General features: G+C 42.0%; 1 protein-coding gene across 2 annotated transcripts in view; it reads right to left on the reverse strand.

Annotated features, from left to right (window-relative positions):
- Positions 1–20,548, reverse strand: part of LOC126187858 (coiled-coil domain-containing protein 93) — an 81,596-nt gene that overhangs the window by 46,700 nt on the left and 14,348 nt on the right. Inside the window, exons 2-8 of one of the 2 annotated variants that reach the window (XM_049929172.1) lie at positions 14,074–14,187; positions 13,887–13,981; positions 8,487–8,598; positions 8,247–8,402; positions 7,995–8,129; positions 4,466–4,534; positions 4,296–4,346 (exon numbers count right to left, since the gene is read on the reverse strand). In XM_049929172.1, coding sequence (XP_049785129.1) covers positions 4,296–4,346; positions 4,466–4,534; positions 7,995–8,129; positions 8,247–8,402; positions 8,487–8,598; positions 13,887–13,981; positions 14,074–14,187 — 732 coding nt within the window. The remainder of the gene's footprint in view (positions 1–4,295; positions 4,347–4,465; positions 4,535–7,994; positions 8,130–8,246; positions 8,403–8,486; positions 8,599–13,886; positions 13,982–14,073; positions 14,188–20,548) is intronic. The other variant, XM_049929173.1, reaches the window with a different exon arrangement.

A 20,548-nucleotide genomic window follows, 5' to 3' on the forward strand; every position in this document is an offset into this window, starting at 1 on the left:
GACCCTGAGTAGATGTAACCTATGAGTAACATTGTTGGATCATCTGATTACGAATTGAATCAGGGCCTGGACCATATCATGAGATGAGGCGAGAGCCTGAAGCAGTTTCCAGTCAATGAAAGGTTCGTTATATGATATGGCTGGGCAAGGCTGAAGCACAGGGGGGTGGCTCCAACTTGTCATTCCTGCAGTACAGAGGTAGCCAGATAAGAAGAGGATGCCAACACTGTCGCAACATGGGTCGCAAGGTGTTCAGCAAAAACCAATTCATCAGTACAAAGATCACCCTGAAGGCCAAGATCCGGAACGTTGTTGATCAGTGGTGGCCCAGAAGGCTACAGAGTTCGGTCCACACCTGCGACAAAGAGGCGTACACTCCTAGAGAGGAGATTTAGTGCTCTCAGCATTCCTTCTTGCTGTTTTAATTAGAAAGAGAGCCTTGGTGCCAAGTAACTAAAAAGTGGAAAGGTTGGTCTGTGAAAGATGTCACTTAAAGTGTTGCAGAGCTCTTTGATGATCAAGAACAGCTATCGCAATATCTTGGGTCCACCATGGCACCAATCGGCAGTGGAAGAGACCTGTAGACAGATGAATAGCAGTTCCAGCAGTGTGGATGATTGTGTCAGAGACTTCTTGCACAACCTTGTCCATGCAATCTGACAGAAAGGGGACAAAGGTAACAGCAGAGGCATACAACTGCCAGGTGGCTCTTTGAAGCACCTCACACGGTACTTGGTTCACCTAGCGGTGGCAAGAAAGCAACTGGATCACCAGAAAGTGGTCAGTATCACAAAGATTGTTACGCAGTGACCAATGCAATGAAGCCACAGACTGGGGTAAGAGATTGTTAACTGCAAAGATTCCATGTTCAGCACTGAACTGGGTAGGAGTATCATTATTGAGGAGACACAGATCATGGTCAGTAATAAGCTTGTCAAGCAGACGTCCCTATCAGACGAAGTGGCACTCCCCCCACAGGGGGTGGTGCACATTGAAATCCCCAAATAGGAGGAAAAGGGGTGGGGGGACTTGTTGGATTGAGGTGATCAACTCAAGGTAAGTCAGTGGCCTGCCTGTATGAATGTAAACATTGCAAATGGTGATTGCTGAAGTTTTTGCCCTCACACCGCTATTGCTTCCAATGTGGCACCAAGGGGAATCCACTCACTGACATCAGTGCAGACGACTGTACAGACCCCTTCAGATGTCCTCTAAGGGTTCTGACAGAATGCATGATAACCATAGTGTGTTGGGGAAATCGCATTGGTGTCGTGCATTTCTTGTAAAGTATCGCAAATTGCAGAAGAGGAGGAAATAAGGTGGTGTACTTCTGGCAGGTGACGATAATATCCATTACAATTCCACAGAATGATCATGTCACGGATGTCCAGGCTAGGTGTGAAGGGGCTACGAGAGCTGGTGATGTCCCAAGATTACTGCCTGTCACTCATAGGGGTGGAACCACATCAAAGGGCACCGGTTCACAATCAGACAGCGTGGCGATATCTGGTGTGTCAGGGGTAACTAGAGTAGGCTCATTCCGATTCTCCTCCTCCTCCTCCTCCTATTCCTCCATAGCCTTTGGTGTCCATGATTCTTGCAAGGGCCTACACGCAGTTAGCTCAGTGACAGATGAAGAGCACACCTATCTCTCCAGGGTCAGTTCAAGAACATTTTTCCACACAAGTGACATATTGGTGCCCCCCCCCCCCCCTTTTTCCACCCTCCCTCATACATTAGTTGCCATTCCATGGGTTCTTTGCCAGGCCTTTAAAAATAAGTACATATCTAGTAAATTTGTAAACTAATTATGACACACACCGCATACAAATTTTGCTCTAGGAGAACCCCTTGTGGCCCTCTCAGCTTGGTGCTCCAAGTGCCTGCTTGCATTCCTTGGGTCTTAAATTGGCCCTGTAGCTCCCATAAATTCAAAGCTGATGTAAAACTTGGTAGGGGTCATAACTTCCAAAGCTGCTGTTGGTGAGTGCAAGTGAAAAGAAGCATGTAAGTGACAATAAGACAGGTGAATGCCTACGTGAAGAAAAGTGGCAGGCCATTTTCAGAGAAGCTTTGAAAATTTCAGGAAAGAGGAAAAGTTGATGCGTGGCAGAAAATTTGGTACTTCAGGCCTATCAGAAGTCCAGACAACAATGATGTCTTCTACTAAATTTTAATTATACTAATGCCCCTTGGAATGCAAGAAAGACACCATTCATCACCCTCTGAAAAGTTTCAAAAGGAGAACAACAATTCTGATTCTCTTGCCCTCTCAGGGGGCTCATGCTCCTTCTTGAGAATTTGTGTAGTGAACATAGGTCCCCAAGCTACCAAGCTACTGCAGAGCTTACTTTCTTTTCTGTGCTGCAATCTCTCATCTCTGACTGCCTTTCCTTCTCTTGCTGTCTTTCTAATGGTAGCATCCTCTGATGTCAACTCTACTATTTTTTTAGGTTCTGCTTGCCTTTCTTGGAATATTCTTTCAATCATTACCTTTTGGCTGAAGTAATTTGTGGCTCCCTTATGGACCTGGCCTTCAGTTTTCAAATTTTTCTGTAGTGTGAACCAACTGGGGGAAACACCTTAAATAATACCTAATCCATGCAGTTTTCAAGATCCTCTCACACAGTACCTGCACAATACTTGCACTTCAATGCCAGCATGGTAGCTTCATTATGTACACTTTCAGCTGAGCCCCTTGACAACACAGGATTGCACTGCTGATGCCTGAGTCACTAGTCCCCACATGTGCCAAGGAGTAGATGCCCATCTTTCTTGGGCATCAGTATTCTCAGCAATGTCCATCATGCCAGATGGCCTTTGCTGTGGCTGGGTGGTGTCCATGAGGAGAGCCCTTAATCAGAATAGGTGGCATGTTTTGCACATGAAACATGTTAAATTACATCAAAACAATGGCCATTTGTACCCGGCCATCTCATCAGATGGTAGCTTTCCCTACTGTGGCAACCTCATGGGAAATGGCACAAGCCAGACGTCTAGGAGCGAAACAAATTGCTCAGTATTTAGTACATACTCAAGCTGATGGGAATACTTTCACTGCAACGAATACTTTTTTTTGTTGAACATTTCGAAGATAAATTTGGAGAAGTTGGGTGACTGGGAAAAATGTGCACTGGATTACTATTGATCAAAGTCTCCTCTGCTGCACAATCTACATCTGGGTGACAAGCCAGCGACCATTGCCTTACACAAGACTGTCGTCGTCTGTGTGTGTGTGTGTGTGTGTGTGTGTGTGTGTGTGTGTGAGAGAGAGAGAGAGAGAGAGAGAGAGAGAGAGAGAGAGTTGGCCGAAAGCTTTGTTTGACAGTCTTCTTGTTGTGCCTATCTACAACTCATGATCTCCGCTATATGGCGAGTAGCACCTTTTCATAATATTGTCATTTCAAACTCAGACAGAAATAAAAACGTCCTGAATGCCATTAATAATTGCAACAAACCAGTTGTGTCTTCCCAGCATAAAATATTTTACCATTAATTCCTGAGCAACAATGCTGCTTTCTTCCTCACAAGATAAGTTGTATTTCTGACAGCTTTATCTTAAATGTCAAGTTAATTTGCAGTAGAGTTTTAATTCTGTTCAACAGACATGCTACTTGATCATTTACTTCAGTCACTTTTCACTTAACATTTTAAAATAATTTATTTGTTTCCTGAGATGAAGCAGTGATTCGCACAACCTAACATAACACGACAGAAACTTCCAATTCACAAAATGTAAGACATTGTGTATTAATTCAAACTAGTTTCTCATTCTCAGAGTAGAAACATTTGATTAAAAAAAAAAACAGTTGCAAGACCTACTGCAGCTTACTACATTCCAAATTCATGCATGAAGAGATAAGAAACTTCAATATTAGAAACTGATTCTTTAAAAATGATTAACTGCTTCAAATAGTAAAGTTACAAAGCAACATCACTCTAAACTGTGTATTATACAGTTGTTATATATTACAGTAAGAAATGTGCTGCACTGAGAATTCTCTACAAGAGGGATAAAAATCAGTGACAAAAGAAAAGCTACTACCACGAGTAAGCAGACCATCTACAACATAGAAAATCCACATGCATCATCTTTTGCCTTTTAAGAAATAAAACTGAAGAAGGAAAGTATACTTTCTTTCATCTTAGTGATACAATAAAATTACTGCACTATGACAATTTTTTGACAAAAGTGCAGAAACCCCAAGACGAGGGTTAAGTAACAGTTATGCTACACACAGAAACAAATAATTTCTTAAGTAATTAAGAAATATGTGGATATTATCTGTGCTTACCTCTTGTTCTCCCATAGATGACAGGTTGTTCATTAATTTCTGGATTTTTTGCTGTCACACCATGCAAAAAGATCAAAAATATCTACAGTGATTGTTAGCAATTAATCACACAGAAGATAAATCACAACTATACAATGTACACTGACAATCATGCCTAACACATATGTTACCTCCTCAAGTTTTCGAGTTTCCTGAACATCAACAGTACGTTCCTGACTGCTGTCATCAGCACTGATACCCTGAAAGAGAAAGATTTTGAAATAGGCATGGAAATACAACATTCCATTTTCTGACAGAAAAATTACAAGATTGGATTAAAGACACCATAAATATGTCCAATATATACAACACTACTAATAACACTGCTATATATTATTAATCTAATGATACACTTTGCAAAAAATAACTGAATAATTACAACAGCAGCAAATGCCATCATTTCATCTACAAATGCTGTCAAAGTAATAAATACAAATAATGAATTAATGATTTTCGAAAAGTATCAGAACACTTTAATGGTTTTTTTAGGGGATGGGGTGGGGGGAGTGATATCTTTCTTCATGAATGATTTTGCAAACAGTTTAACTTAAATTACAAGAAAGTATATTCGTATGAGGGTTGCCCAGAAAGTAATGCACCACATTTTTTTCTTCAACAATTCTTTACTGAGCATAATGAGAATTTCACACACACGGAAGAATGGTGTTTTATCTACATGCCCCATTTTTCCACGTAATGTCCATCCCTTTCTATGGCCTTCCTCCAGTGTGGAACAAGAGCATGTATGCCCTGTCGGTACCAATCACTGTCCTGGTGGCAGAGGCAGTGCTTCACTGTGTGAATCAGCTCCTCATCATCATCAAAATGTCTTCCACTAATGCCCTCCTTTAATGGCCCAAACAAGTGGAAGTACGATGGGGCTAGGACACGGCTGTCAGGTGTAACAGCCGTGGATGGTCTTCCCGACTGCTGCAAATCATGAAGCTCTGCCTAACCGCCTTCTGATGACCTCACCTTCCATTCCCAGCGATTAACTGTACTTCTGTCAAGAGCAGATACTCAATAGACTTTGCACAAACATTTGTGAATATCCTCCACAGTTTCTTTCTATACAATGAGAAATTCAATGATGGCACGTTGTTTGTAACATACATCACTTACAGACACCATTTTAAAACTGTCCTGCAGCTATGCCATCTGTTGAAAGTGGTGGGAACTCGGCGCGCTCACTAAGGAGACTTCAAATAATACATACGTAATGTTTTGCATTCATAGCATTGTTTTCAGCTGAGAAAAAAATGTGGTGTGTTGCTTTTTGGGCAACCCTCGTATTTAATACTGATCTTTGACTTGAAACATTTTGCAAACAAATAAAAATATATCCTTACATGCCATATCCACTTGAAATTATCTTGAAGGAGAATTTTCCTTCGCTTATCTGGTTTCTCATGTCTACGCAATACTCAGAGTGCAACATAATGTTTCAAAATGTTGCTCCCTAAGTACTGATCAGAAACAACAAGTTTATGAGAGGAAAGGAGATGTTTATGATAGACTGTTGATATAAGCTTGACATTGGAGAAACAAATATGTCCACTTAGTTGAATCACAAGCAAATGAAATTGTGTGGCTTCATTGCAAAACACTGACCATGGATTTCACATTTAACATGAGTGCTGTCAGTTTATTTTTTTAGCACTGTAACAAAAGAAGTTCCAGTTATGAGGCTGTGAGCATTATGTATGTGAAATAAATAACTTCTGTCTGAATCACTGAAGAACCTTTTATTCCATCTGGCATGTTTTGGCTATTTGGTACATAGAATTCTCTAAACAAAGTTGAAAGTTAGTGAATAGGCAACATTGGTATCTGGTTTGGGGGAATAGTACATCCCATCAGATACACCATGGTGGAGTAGATCACTCAATACAGCAGCACAACCCAACACCACATAATTTATGACCAAATACCATACAAAAAATACAAATGAACTACTCCAGACGAGTCTTACTGCTTCTCATATCCCAAAAGCAAGCTTAGCAGCAAAACTAAATCATTCAGTGTCACAAAAATATGAACTTGGCAGCTGGTTACAGAGGAAATATATGCTGACTTAATAACTCTCAGGTTTTACGGTTATTTTTTGGACTGATTCTCAGTTTGTTTGGGGTAATTTGCATGAGGCAGTAGTTTCATCATGCTCGGTATCCAAAATCCCAGCTGATAGTAGCAATTGTATGATTTGAGACACAATTATATGGGAAATTTGTTTGTTACAGTCAATTTTTTACACTAGTGGCATCCTTCTATCAGGATAGTATTTAACGATATGGTGCTCTTGGGTCCCACAGTTTTTGTAGCCCTTCTTTAGCATCACTTGTGAAATGCATTAAGGGTGCCCCAGAAAAGCACAGTAAGAAGCATGTGACAAAGTAGGTTTGCACAATATATTCAGCTTTATGTACCCTATTTTGTTTCCATAGCTGTTATAAAAGAACAGACTAGTAGTTACCTCAAAATAGAAATGAAAATGAGTAATTGAGAAATATATGCTACTGTCCCCTTACTTCAACCAATGTGCTTGGAAGCAACTCTCAGTTTCCGAGTTTCAGATCATGTGTATTCTACAGCATCAATTTTACTAACCAAAATGTTTCAAGACTTCACATGTATTTAAATATATCTTTGTTTTCTTTTGCAGTGCATTAATTTCCTGAAGCCAGCAACACTGTATCCCTCTCTAACATCCTTGTTAACAGAGGCCATAAAATGCCAGTATATTTAAAGTACACAAAAGTGGCTAAAGATGATGAAAAATTAAGTATCAGTAGCTGTTCTGTATTCATACCACAAGGAATATGAACAAGGAAACTTAAAATTGTTGAAAGCAGCACAGATTCAATGACAATCATTGAGGCCTCGCAACACGAAAATAACAAAATGCCAACTAATCTTCTGATCCTCTGCCAAAGCAACTTACAATTTGGACTGAGAATGACAGTATCACATCAAGGTCAGGTTCAATATAAAAATCAGTTGACAGACCCTACATGTAACATCAGTACAGGAATGAAAAGTGTTGATAAATCACTATGTTTGTGTTTGATTTTTTCACGTAGGTGATCCAGGTGATCCTTGCACAAACAGTCCACACATACACGTGTGTGGATTCTCGTCTTCTTGAGTTACCCCAAATTCATCAGTTAGGAATGCCTGCAGGAGTGTGCATTTGTGTGTGTGTGTGTGTGTGTGTGTGTGTGTTTTAGTGGTTTTGAATGTATGAACATTTACTCGAGAAAGAGCTAGAGTTCAAAATCTAATGTGAATATGCTCCAAACATCAGTCCAACTTAGGCAAGTGGTTGCCTTTCACTTATTTTACATATTATTTCATATTGTTAAATATTCTTCAATGGACTAAAAGCTGTGATGCTGTAAATATGACTTTAAATATTTTGCTTTCATGTTTTCCAAAAGTTCATTATAAAGTTTGACTTCCATGAGCAAAGAACCATTTTTATACAGGGATGTGTTGATTTGGGTCAAATGCAAATTTTTGTTTTATCTCATACAGTGATCACAAATTTCACAGGAGTGGTAGTTCAATGCAGTAACAGGAAAGTGGTTAAAGTTAGTGATCACACAATATGTATCTGATGCTTGTAATTCCTTGTTTACAAAGACAGGGCTTAACACTCACTGATTCTGTTCCAACAGGTACATCAAACATCTTTATGCTATGACCATATTCCAATAAAGTACTGTAAACAGATGTTTCCTCATCTTCAGGTGGTGGCCCCTTTCTCCGGAACCTTCGTTGTGGGTGGTAGAGTTCCTGGAAGAAACAATATAAACAAATTTTTAAAAAATCTGAACTGGAAATGGTATAAACATGATCTAATTTAAAGGAGCAACTTATAAAACTAAAAACAAAAGTTTTGATACAGCAAACCTTCACACTCAGAATATTTTTGGTAATACTGGCTCGCTGCTTTAAAGAGGTTTCCTCTTCTGCTCCACCATACTGTTTATCAAATTGACTGACCGCATATGAACGCAAGAAATCTCCAATCTCAGCTCTTGTTTCCATTGATTTTTTCACTAGCCACTAAGGAAAGAAAATCAGATGTTCAGTCTGAGTCTAGAGTGTTTTCTAGCAATTTATTTTTGTAGCTGACAGTAGTGAAGTTACCTGAATAACAGGAAATATGTGGATAAAATCCAATCCTTGAATTTGGTGAGGCTCAATCTGGTGAGGACATTTCATCTCTGGTAGCACCGCAACAATTTTTTCTGTCAGTGCACTGTAATGTGATAATTTGACAAATCTGATGATTGAGTGTACTGATACTTTTGTTAGAACTCTTACACTACTTCAGACCCCAAATCTTCAGAAACATTCCAATCAGCACCTTCAACACTAGCCTGTCTATCCTCTCTGCCCATCCTCCCTTTTCTTGGCAAAGTTTGAGTATTCCTTTCTTTCATTAATCATTACCTAGCATCCTTGAGCTTAAGTGTACTAATACTTTCTATGTAATTTTAACTTTGATTTTGGTTCTCTTACAAGAGTTTCTAGAAATTTTATTCCCTTTCAAAGGCACCATCCCTAAGACTATGGATCCAAAGTAAATACAAAATCAACAGAGCTTAGGAAAAAAAATCATGACTAAAACTTATAATATTAACAATACCAGAGAAGGAAAGTTGCTACTCACCATATAGCGGAGATGCTGAGTTGCGATAGGCACAACAAAAAGATTCACACAATCAAAGCTTTCGGCCATTAAGGCCTTTGTCAACAGTAGACACACATACAAATCCCATCCCATTCCAGTAATCCAGCAGGATCTCCAGTCACCACTCGAATCCTTAGGCCCATCCCAGAACCTCTCCCCAGAGTCCATCTCTATACTTACCCCTACCACTCCCCGCACTCCCACCTTCTACATGCTTCCTAAAGTCCATAAATGCAACCACCCAGGATGCCCCATTGTGGCCAGTTACTGGACCCCCACTGAGAGAATCTCTGCTCTCATAGACCAACACCTTCAACCTATTACCCGGAACCTATCCTCCTATGTAAAATATACCAACCATTTCCTCGACCGACTCTCCACAGTTCCTGTCCCTTTACCACACGGTGCCCCACTTGTCACTATTGATGCCACTTCCCTGTACACTAACATTCCTAATGCCCATGGCCTTGCTGCTATCGAACACTACCTTTCCAGGCACCCTATGGATTCCAAACCAACAACCTCCTTCCTAGTCTCCATGACCAACTATATCCTCCCCAAAATTACTTCTCCTTACAAAGGAAGGCATTACCTAAAAACAAATCTGCATTATGGCTATGGGCACCTGCATGGCACCATCTTGTGCTAACCTATTCAGGGGCCATCTAGAGGAATCCTTCCTAAAAATCCAGAATCCTAAACCCCTCATATGGTTCAGATTCACTGATGACATCTTTGCTTTCTGGATTGAAGGCAAGGACACCTTATTCACATTCCTCCAGAACCTCAACAACTTCTCCTCCATTTGCTTCAGCTGGTCCTATTCAACCCAACAAGCCACCTTCCTAGATGTTGACCTTCGCCTCAGAGATGGCTACATCAGTACCTCCGTCCATATCAAACCTACTAACCACCAGCAATACCTTCACTTCGACAGCTGCCACCCATTCCATACCAAGGAGTCCCTTCCGTACAGCCTAGCCACCCGAGGTCGTCACATCTGCAGTGACGAGCAGTCCCTCCAAAATATGCCAAGGGTCTCACTGAAGCCTCAACTGACTGTAATTATCCTCCCATCCTTGTACAAAAACAAATCTCCCATGCCTTATCTTCCCATTCTCCCACCACCTCCCAAAGTCCCACAGTCCACAGTCCAGCCACAAAGGAGCATTCCCCTCATAACTCAGTACCATCCGGGACTGGAGCAACTGAATTACATTCTCTGCCAGGGTTTCGATTACCTCTCATCATACCCTGAAATGAGAAATGTCCTGCCCACTATCCTTCCCACCCCTCCTACCGTGGTATTCCACCGTCCACTGAACCTACACAATATACTCGTCCATCCTTACACGACCACTGCTCATACCCCTATAATAGACCTAGATGCAAGACCTGTCCCATACATCCTCCTACCACCACCTACTCCAGTCCGGTCACTAACATCTCCAAACCCATCAAAGGCAGGGCTACCTGTGAAACCAGTCATGTGATTTACAAGCTAAGCTGCAACCACTGAGCTGCATTCTATGTAGGCATGACAACCAACAAGCTGTCTGTCTGCATGAACGGCCACCGACAAACTATGGCTAAAAAACAAGTGGACCACCCTGTTGCTGAACACACTGCCAAACATGATATCCCTCATCTCAATGACTGCTTCACAGCTTGTGCCATATGGATCCTTCCCACCAACACCAGCTTTTCAGAATTGCGCAGGTGGGAACTTTCCCTGCAATACATCCTACGTTCCCGTAGCCATCCTGGCCTCAACCTTCGTTAGTCACTGTCCTCACCCATCCAGCCTCCTCCCTGTTCCCATTCCAGCACTACACAGCCATCATTTCACCACCACACCCAGTCTTTTAATTTATTTTTATTTTTATTTCTCTCCTTTCCGCTACTTACCCCCCCCCCCCCTCCACACCTTCTCTCCTGCCCTCCGTCTAAACTGCAACACTTCACTGTCCGCCACTCCCACCATACTATCCCTCTCCCTCCCTGCCACAGCCTCCTCCTTACCCCCACCCAGTCACCACTCCCATCATGCACTGGTGCTGCTGTTCGCAGTGTGGTTTCAGCTCTCTGAGACTGCAGATGTGTGTGCAAGTTGCATTTACATGTGTGTGTGTGTGTGTGTGTGTGTGTGTGTGTGTGTGTGTACTGCTGAGAAAGGCCTTAATGGCCGACAGCTATAATTGTGTGAATCTTTTCGTTGTGCCTATCATGACTCAGCAACTCTGCTACATGGTGAGTAGTAATTTTCCTTCTCTGGTATTGTTACATTCCATCCTGGTTTTTCCATTGTTTGACTTATAATATTAAAATAGAGAAAGATGAACATTTCACAGCAGAATCTGACAATATCAATTAATCTAAAAACAATGTCAGTACAGGACAGAAAGGTAAAGAAAATGAAAGGAGAGATAAGTGAAGCTAAAAGGAGCAGGACGAGGATAACAGAATCAGATGGAGGAAATTGAGGTTTGAGACTAGCAATTGTTTACTCCAAGGAGCTGCGGAACCTCCTGCATATACACTACTGGCCATTAAAATTGCTACACCAAGAAGCAGATACAGACCCAGATCACAAATTAGTATCGATGAAGAGTAGACTGAAGTTTGAGAGAATCGTACAGAAGGATCAGTGTGAGCAGAAGTGGGGTAGTAAAGCACTGAGGAATGATGAGATGTGCTTGAAGTTCATGGTGTGGATGCTACAATAAGGAATACTACAGAAGGAAGTTCAGCTGTAGAGGGGTGGACATCTCGGAAAAGAGCCTTCACAGATGTTGCAAAGACAAACATATGTACTAGGAAGATAATTGTGAGGAAATCTTGGGTTCCATATTTCAACCGTTCGAGGAAAGAAGGAAGTATAAAAATGTTCAGGAAAAGACAGGAATGCAGCAATATAAATCACTCAGGAATTAAATAAATAGTAGGTGCAGGGAAGCCAAAGCGAAATGGCTACAGGAAAAATGTGAACCAATCTACACTACTGGCCATTAAAATTGTTACACCAAGAAGAAATCCAGATGATAAATGGGTATTCATTGGACAAATATATTATACTAGAACAGACATGTGATTACATTTTCATGCTATTTGGGTGCATAGATACTGAGAAATCAGTACCCAGAACAACCACCTCTGGCCATAATAACGACCTTGATATGCCTGGGCATTGAGTCAAACAGAGCTTGGATGGCGTGTACAGGTACAACTGGCCATGCAGCTTCAGCATGATACCACAGTTCATCAAGAGTAGTGACTTGTGTATTGTGACAAGCCAGTTGCTCGGCTACCATTGACCATATGTTTTCAATTGGTGAGAGATCTGGAGAATGTGCTGGCAAGGGCAGCAATCGAACATTTTCTGTATCCAGAAAGGCCCATAGCCCAGACAGGACCTGCAACATGCGGTCGTGCATTACCCTGCCTAAATGTAGGGTTTTGCAGGGATCGAATGAAGGGTAGATTCACAGGTCGTAACACATCTGAAATGTAACGTCCACTGTTCAAAGCACCGTCAATGCGAAAAAGAGGTGACCGAGACGTGTAACCAATGGCACCGCATACCATCACGTTGGGTGGTATGCCAGTATGGCGATGACGAATACACGCTTCCAATGTGCGTTCACTGCGATGTCTCCAAACATGGATGTGACTATCATGATGCTGCAAACAGAACCTGGATTCATCCGAAAAATGACGTTTTGCGATTTGTGCACCCAGGTTCACCGTCGAGTACACCATCGCAGGCCCTCCTGTCTGTGATGCAGCGTCAAGGGTAACTGCAGCCGTGGTCTCCGAGCTGATAGTCCATGCTGCTGCAAACGTCGTCGAACTGTTCGTGCAGATGGTTGTTGTCTTGCAAACGTCCCCATCTGTTGACTGAGGGATCAAGACGTGGCTGCACAATCCGTTACAGCCACACAGATAAGATGCCTGTCATCTCGACTGCTAGTGATACGAGGCCGTTGGGATCCAGCACAGGGTTCCGTATTACCTTCCTAAACCCACTGATTCCATATTCTGTTAACAGTCATTGGATCTCGACCAACACAAGCAGCAATGTTGCGATACGATAAACCACAATCGTGATAGGCTACAATTTGACCTTTGTCAGAGTTGGAAACCCCCTTACATGAGGCATCACAACAACGTTTCACCAGGCAATGCCGGTCAACTGCTGTTTGTGTATGAGAAATCGGTTGGAACCTTTCCTCATGTCAGCACGTTGTAGGTGTCGCCACCGGCGCCAATCTTGTGTGAATGCTCTGAAAAGCTATATCATTTGCATATCATAGCATCTTCTTCCTGTTGGTTAAATTTTGCGTCTGTAGCACGTCATCTTCGTGGTGTAGCAATTTTAATGGCCAGTAGTGTACTTCATACCTGTAATCTCTGGGCCTCAACTTTCACTAGTTCCATCTGGGTAGCAACCCAATCTCTTCCTCTCACCCTCAGCTGAGTAGTCATTTTCCATCCTATTCCCCCGACTGCAGGACTCATCTATCTCCCCCTCTATTCCTCCGCCCTTCCCTCCCTCTCCCTCTCTCTACCTCTCTGAAATTATTACCAGAATTAATACAATTTTGCCTTTGCTGCTGAAATCCAACTGTCTCTCCTTTTTCTGCCTTCCAATACTTCTCTACTGTCTCTGTAACCCCACCCCCACCCCGCCCCATGTACTCACCCACCCTCCCAACCATCTCTCTCTCTCTCTCTCTCTCTCTCTCTCTCTCTCTCTCTCTCACACACACACACACACACACACACACTTCAGTTTAATTTCGTAGGCATCATCACATAATTATAATTGGATGGTTGTATAATTATCAACTTACATTTTCTGCCCTATTGTAAAACTGTCTTGAAAAAGCAAGTCAACGTCAACATCAAAATTACATGTCTCAATACACCATGTCATCCCTCCTACAACCTGCAATAATGAAGATTACATATCATTAATAAGTAATATCATCTTGTCAGTCACAAACAGAATCCTGATATACAGAATTTGCAAAAACAGACCTTATCAAATGGTGAAAGTCCTTTAATTCGAGCTCGGAAATACCCAGCTGCCACAAGAAGATCAATTATTTCCTGAAATTTCAATTTTTGCTCTTCATCATCCCGTACTTCAACCTGCAAAAAATTAAAACATAAGTTTTGAAAGTTCAACTTCGTTCTCAATACTGCAAGGTAATTATGACAGCTTGATCATAAATCAGAGAGATTCTTATAACATATTAGGTTTGCCACTTTTATGAAGCAGTAACAAAGGAAATGGTTTTCATTTGGAATAATAAGTACACAACATTACATGTTTGCAGAATATTTCTGCAGTTATTCTCACAATCGGATGTTTTTCTCTTTTTTTTCCTGTTATATACATATTGTACAAATAAGGATCGCACAATATCATGCCAGGGATTAGCAAAAGTGGCTGTTGGAACACTCCCCTTGCAACAACTGCATGACTCCCCTCAATTTTGTAGATTTCAGTCATCAGAGAATGGAAAATTCATGTGGTGCCCACGTGTTTCAAAACAAAACTCATCAAACTTTGCCATCGAATGATGCTGTCTGACATATGTATGAGAAGGTCGTGTACAGTGCTTTAATAGGTGCTAACTTGAGAAACATTTTAGTCAAAATACACCAATGGCACAATGCAGTACAGCGAAAAGCACACAAAGGCTTCTTTCAATCGATATAATATTTATGTGGAACCACATCTCAAAAAAATAAAAAAAAATGTATAAAAATACTGCAGTGAAATAGTAGCCATGGTTCCATTCTTGAGCATTGTGATGTATGGAAACCCACTGGGCTATGACCTAGACATCTCTGACATCAGTATTCATTGCACGATGAGCAAATATGACGCTACAGTACACTATTGGCAAGTGTGGCTGCCAGGGGGAGATACCGAGGCTGTGCACACTTTGCATGACGGCTGCCCAGGCACTTCCCAGCACCACCTGAAACAGGCCGTCTACATATACAATCACCACCCAATGATCACCCTCAATCTTATCTCGCTCATTGTGCTACTTACTAAGTTAGCTAGAACTGTACAGTACCTATCTTGTAACATGACTATACCATACATTGTTTCCACTGTGAACTATCGTCCTGCGAGATCGTTAAATACACTGGTTCTGGAGGTGCCGTCTCATCTTTTACGCAGTGAGTTACAACATAAATGATGATGTTCTTGGGAATTTTTCATGTTCATTACATAATCGTGGACCCTGCACAACAAGCTACCTTACCAGTTGTGTCGATGGAATTCATGTTACAGCAGTTTCTTCAACACCAGTTAGAGGGTCAGAAATGTCAGGAAGCCTTGTTCTCCATGTTGCTGTCCTGGCTATGTGCTATGACATGGTGGGAGAGTGGGATGTGCACGACTAGTGCCTCCGGAGCATTTTGCCGCATTCCAGGTAAAGGATCCAGCAGCTGAAAAATCGTTTTTCCTGTCACTGATCTCACCCAGTACGTACCAGCTTTTGTGCAAAAGTCCCCTCTCCTGGAAACAACACAATCTGTTCTCTACTAACTGCGTATTTTTATTGACACTGACATGTGATTGCATCCTGTGTGGAATATTTTATCAGTGCCATAAACAGCCTAATCAGTCATACAATTCTGGGCAGCTGAAATGCAGGGACTCAATAGGGAAGGCCATTCTGTGACTCCAGTACATAATGAATTGTATGCAGAGAAGATAATTAGGGATGTAATCAATCGGGCAGCTCCAGATAAGGAGGTGCATCAGAAACTCTACAATCTTAGGGCCCTACTTTGAAAGATAATTTAAAATTGATCCAATCTTTCAAAGTTTTTCTGGGCACAGGCCATTGATTAGAATTCTGAGATGTGAGGACGACTGTCACATCAGACCCAGGACAGGAATCCAACTTTGCCAACACAGCAAATGCAGCAACAGTAGAGCACAAACAGCACAGCACTCCATCTCAAAACCAAGGAAAAAAGTCTTGGTCCCCTGACCGCTGTCATATCCATTGTACCTGAACACGTGTCAAAGAAGACTTTCCCAACAGGTGGGCACAGTATCAGACATGCTGGAAGGAAGGACATCTCATGTCTGCCTGCCACACTCTGGAGTGCCTCTGCATCCCTGTTAAACACTTAAATGTATCTCCAGCTGGGAGCATCTCCCTCTCAATCCACAACTCTACATCTACATCATACTCTGCAAGGTACCTAATAGTGTGTGTGGCAGAGATTTCATAAGATGTAGGTGGGACCAAGTAATATTGCCTGACTCTTCCCAGAACGTGCTCTCATGAAATATCGGACAGCAAACCTCTCAATGACTCACAATGCCTCTCTTATAATTCCTGCCATTGGGGTTTCTTGAACATCTCTCTATGTACTCAAGCTAACTAAATGATCTGCAACAAAGCACGCTGTTCTTCATTGTATTTTCTCTACTCTTCTATCAGTCCTGACTGGTAAGGATTCCAGTACATGAACAGTACTCAAGCATCGGTTGATCAAGTGCCTTTTATGCCACTTTGTACATGGTTGAGTTACACTTCCTTAAGATTCTTCCTCTGAATCTCAGTCTGGCATCTGCTTTTCTTGCTGTTTTCTTTATGTAGTCATTCCATTTAAGGTACTCCTAGATATTTTACCATATATACTGTTTCCAGCAATTTGACATCGACAGTGTAGTTGTGCAGCAGTGGATTTCTCTGTCTATGTACGCGCAATATGTTACATTATTTATGGTAAGGGTCAACTGCAAGAAACTGTACCATTCATCAGTCCTCCGCAGGTCATTCTGCAAAGCAATATTGTCATCTGGCATTGCTACTTTCTTACAAATAACCACGCCATCTGCAAACATATCTCAAATAGTTTCTGGTGCCTTCTACTAGATCATTTACAGGCAATGTAAACAATAATGGTATTGTCACACTTCCTTGGAGTACTCCAGAAATTACACTTACATCTGTCAATTTTGTTCTGTTAAGAGCACTGTGTTGGGTTTTACCTGCAAGGAAGTCTTGAATCCGGTCTAATAATTGGTAAGCCAGCAGTACAGGATGGTGTCAAATGCTTTTGGGGCATCATCAACATGAGTACCTTTGTCTACAGTACTATGGATCTCATGGAGGAACAGAGCGAGCTGAATTCGCAAGATCTCTGTTTGCAGAATCCAAGCTGATTTTTGTGGAAGAGTTATTCATCTCCAAAAACGTCATAAGTCTTGAGCATAAAACATGTTCCATAATTCTACAACAGATTGACATCAACAACATAGGGCTATAATTATGTGCATCTATCCATGACCCTTCTTGAAAACAGAAGTGACCCGCACTTTTTTCCAGTGCTAGTTAGCTTTTGTAGCTCCAGCAGTTTATGATAAACTGCTGATGGAAGAGGAGCAAGTTCTTTTGTATAGTCTGTGTAGAATCATACAGATATCTCATCTGGTCCTGACACCTTTCCACTACTAAGTGATTCTGTTGCTTTTCTATTCCGCGATTGATTATCTCAATATCTACCATTTTTGCATTTGTATGATGATTCACATGAGAGGCCATGTTACAATCACCTGTGGGGAAATAATTTTAGAAGAGTGAATTCAGTATTTTAGCCTTCTCTCTGTTTCTTCCATTTTGGTGCCAGCAAGGTCACTGAAGGAATGAATAGAGAATTTCGGCTGATAATTGATTTTGTGTAAAACCAAAATCTCTTGGGGTTTTACTCAGCAAGGTTGTGAAAATTTTACTTTCAGAGTCACCGAAAGGCTCTTTTATTGCATCCCTTGAGCCCATTTTCACTTTGTGCAGCCTTTTATTTTTGGCAGGTAGGTTTTGACTTATCTTGAATCCTGATGAAGCAGTTTCCTAACACAATTATTAAATGACAAAGGGTCTTTCCCATCCCTTAAGATGTTCAGAACATATTTGTCTAAAGCATATTGAATGATGCTTTTGAATTTTTTCCATTTGTGCTCCATATCTTCATCCTCAACACTGAATATTTGATACTGATTACTTCGATACACTACAATTTGTTCGCTCTCACCTTTATTAAGCAAAAATATTTTCCTACCTTTCTTAACAATCCTCGTAAAACCCATGTTCATAGTTGCTTTGCTATCACTGCCTTTTGATCTTCCTCTACATTAATTGATTAAAGAAGTTCAGATGTGTTTGTTGGCAGGAGATCGAAGATGTGACCTAAGCCTGACTTTAGTGGCATATAACAAACAACACAACCTCAGAGCCGAATAACTTGCGTGCGACTGGGTAAGGCACTTTTTCCGTTACCCGAATCTCTTGGGCAGCCCACTCATCAAGATACATGGGGCAATCCTGAGAAGTGGCAGCATGGCTGCCATTTCAGTTGATACAGCGGGGAGAAGGGGGCAGTTAATCACCCTTTTGTGTATCCCAATAACACATTACACATTTGGCTGTGTGTCGACAAGAAGTTCTAGTGTGGTTGAAATGATGACACTGGTAGCAGCGCATCAGGTTTGGAATGTACAGCCAGACTGTGATAATTTCATAGCCTGCCTTGATTTTGGATGGAAGCACGACTCTATCAAAGATGAGAAAAAAAGTGCGGGTGGGCACTAAGGAGGAATCTACCTTTTTCATCACCCGATGGACGGCAATGACAACCTGATCAGAGACATCAGATTGGATTTTGGCCTCGGTTAGACTGTCAAGCAACCTAGTGTAAATAACACCATAGGAAGAATTCTAAGTTCTACGGGCCTCAACACGAACATCGTAGCTGTGGAGAAGCAAGGAGGCAAGCAATTATTGTGCTTGAGTATCAGAAGTAGTCTCCAAAAGCAAAGTGCCATTCCATAAACGAAAGTAGGATTTCACAGGGCCAGCAATTGCATCAACAGCTTTCTGAATAATAAATAGATTTACTGTGGTGAAGGACTGACGGTCTTCAGTACGTAAGACCACAAAGAACCGCGGTGCAGCAGGAAGGGTCTTTGAATCATTAGCCTCACTGCAAGGAAATCCCCCATGATTGCCAGCGTCTTCGATGGTGCGCTCCTTTCACAAAGGGTGCACCCACCTTAGGTGATTGTTCACACCTCAAGTCACACCTCCCGAACACCCGAAAGAGGGACCAATCAGTAATTTGGGAAGGTTGAAGTTCAGGCAATCACCTTTCCCTGGGCCTGGCCTGTACCACGTGGTACGTGCGAACCCTACCTGTCGACCTGCGGCTGGGAATTACGCATTATCAAGTCACCTGTTACATGTCAGACACATGGGCCAGCCTTCAGGAGCACACAGGGAGGAGGAAGAAAGAGAGGAACCTCAAACGCCAAAGTGGAGGAACAAGAGGAGAAGGGAAAGAAAGAAAGAAAGGAAAAGGGAGCGAAAAACAGTGGTGAGACTTTCCTAATGTCAGTAACTGACAATGCACAACTTTCCCAATAACACCCAGCATGTTCCCCAAGGGAGGGGAAAAGAACAGCAACTGGACAGACATGCAGTATGGAAAGGAAAAGATGCTGCAAAGGCTGGGGCCCTGTGGTAGCCAAGTACGAAACTGACAAAGAGTGCCGAGCCCCTTGGGAGGATGTGGAGACTTTGAGGTTACTGTCAATACCCAGTTGGAGATTGATGCATATCCCATTCTGACGGCAGACAAGATTTTCCCTGTACTCATGAAAGGCCAGTATTTTTCAAAGGGCGCTCTTTCTTAAGCTTACTTAAAACTACTCCTGAATGAGGAATCACAGAAAGTCCTTGTGGTCAACACACCACAAAAATTATATCATTTCAAATCCTTAGTTTTCAGGGTGGCCAGACCCCAGCAATCTTTTGAAGGTACCTCAGGCAACTGCTGCTGCATGTTCTGGGCTGCATAAATTACCTACATGACACTGTGCTGATGGGGGCCACAGCATAAGTATGCTTAGGAAACCTGAAGCAGCTGTTGTACACCTCCACTCTGAAAGCCTCGAATTCAACCTTAGAAATTTCTCTCTCTCTCTCTCTCAACCATCAAGGGAATACCTAGGACATATCATCTCTAGCGATAGTATTAGGCCCACACATAAGCTGGTGAAGCAATCACTGCACTTCTTTAAGCCACAAATTTAAAAAAGTTCCATTCCTTCTTCGGAAAAGTAATGTGTTACGGACAATTTATCCCAGATGTAGCATAGATTCTGCACATGCTCAACAATCTGTGAAAGAAGGGCGTGCGTTTTGTTTGGTCACAGGCATGTGAACTGGCATTCAAGACCCTGAAGCACACACTTCTACTGGCACCATGTCTCTCCAAATGTCAACCAGGCGAACAACTAGAAGTGCCGATGAATGCCTCTGAATGGAACGTGGGGGCCATCCTGGAACATAGATACTCATGCTCATAAATTAAGGATAATGCTGATACACGGTAAAACAACACTCTGGTGGGCGGTTTGCAGGTTTAAATCATCTCGGGGTATGACCATGCGGTGCATTTGACCTGCTGTCGT

Source organism: Schistocerca cancellata, chromosome 5, assembly GCF_023864275.1.
Source record: "Schistocerca cancellata isolate TAMUIC-IGC-003103 chromosome 5, iqSchCanc2.1, whole genome shotgun sequence".
Taxonomy (NCBI): domain Eukaryota; kingdom Metazoa; phylum Arthropoda; class Insecta; order Orthoptera; family Acrididae; genus Schistocerca; species Schistocerca cancellata.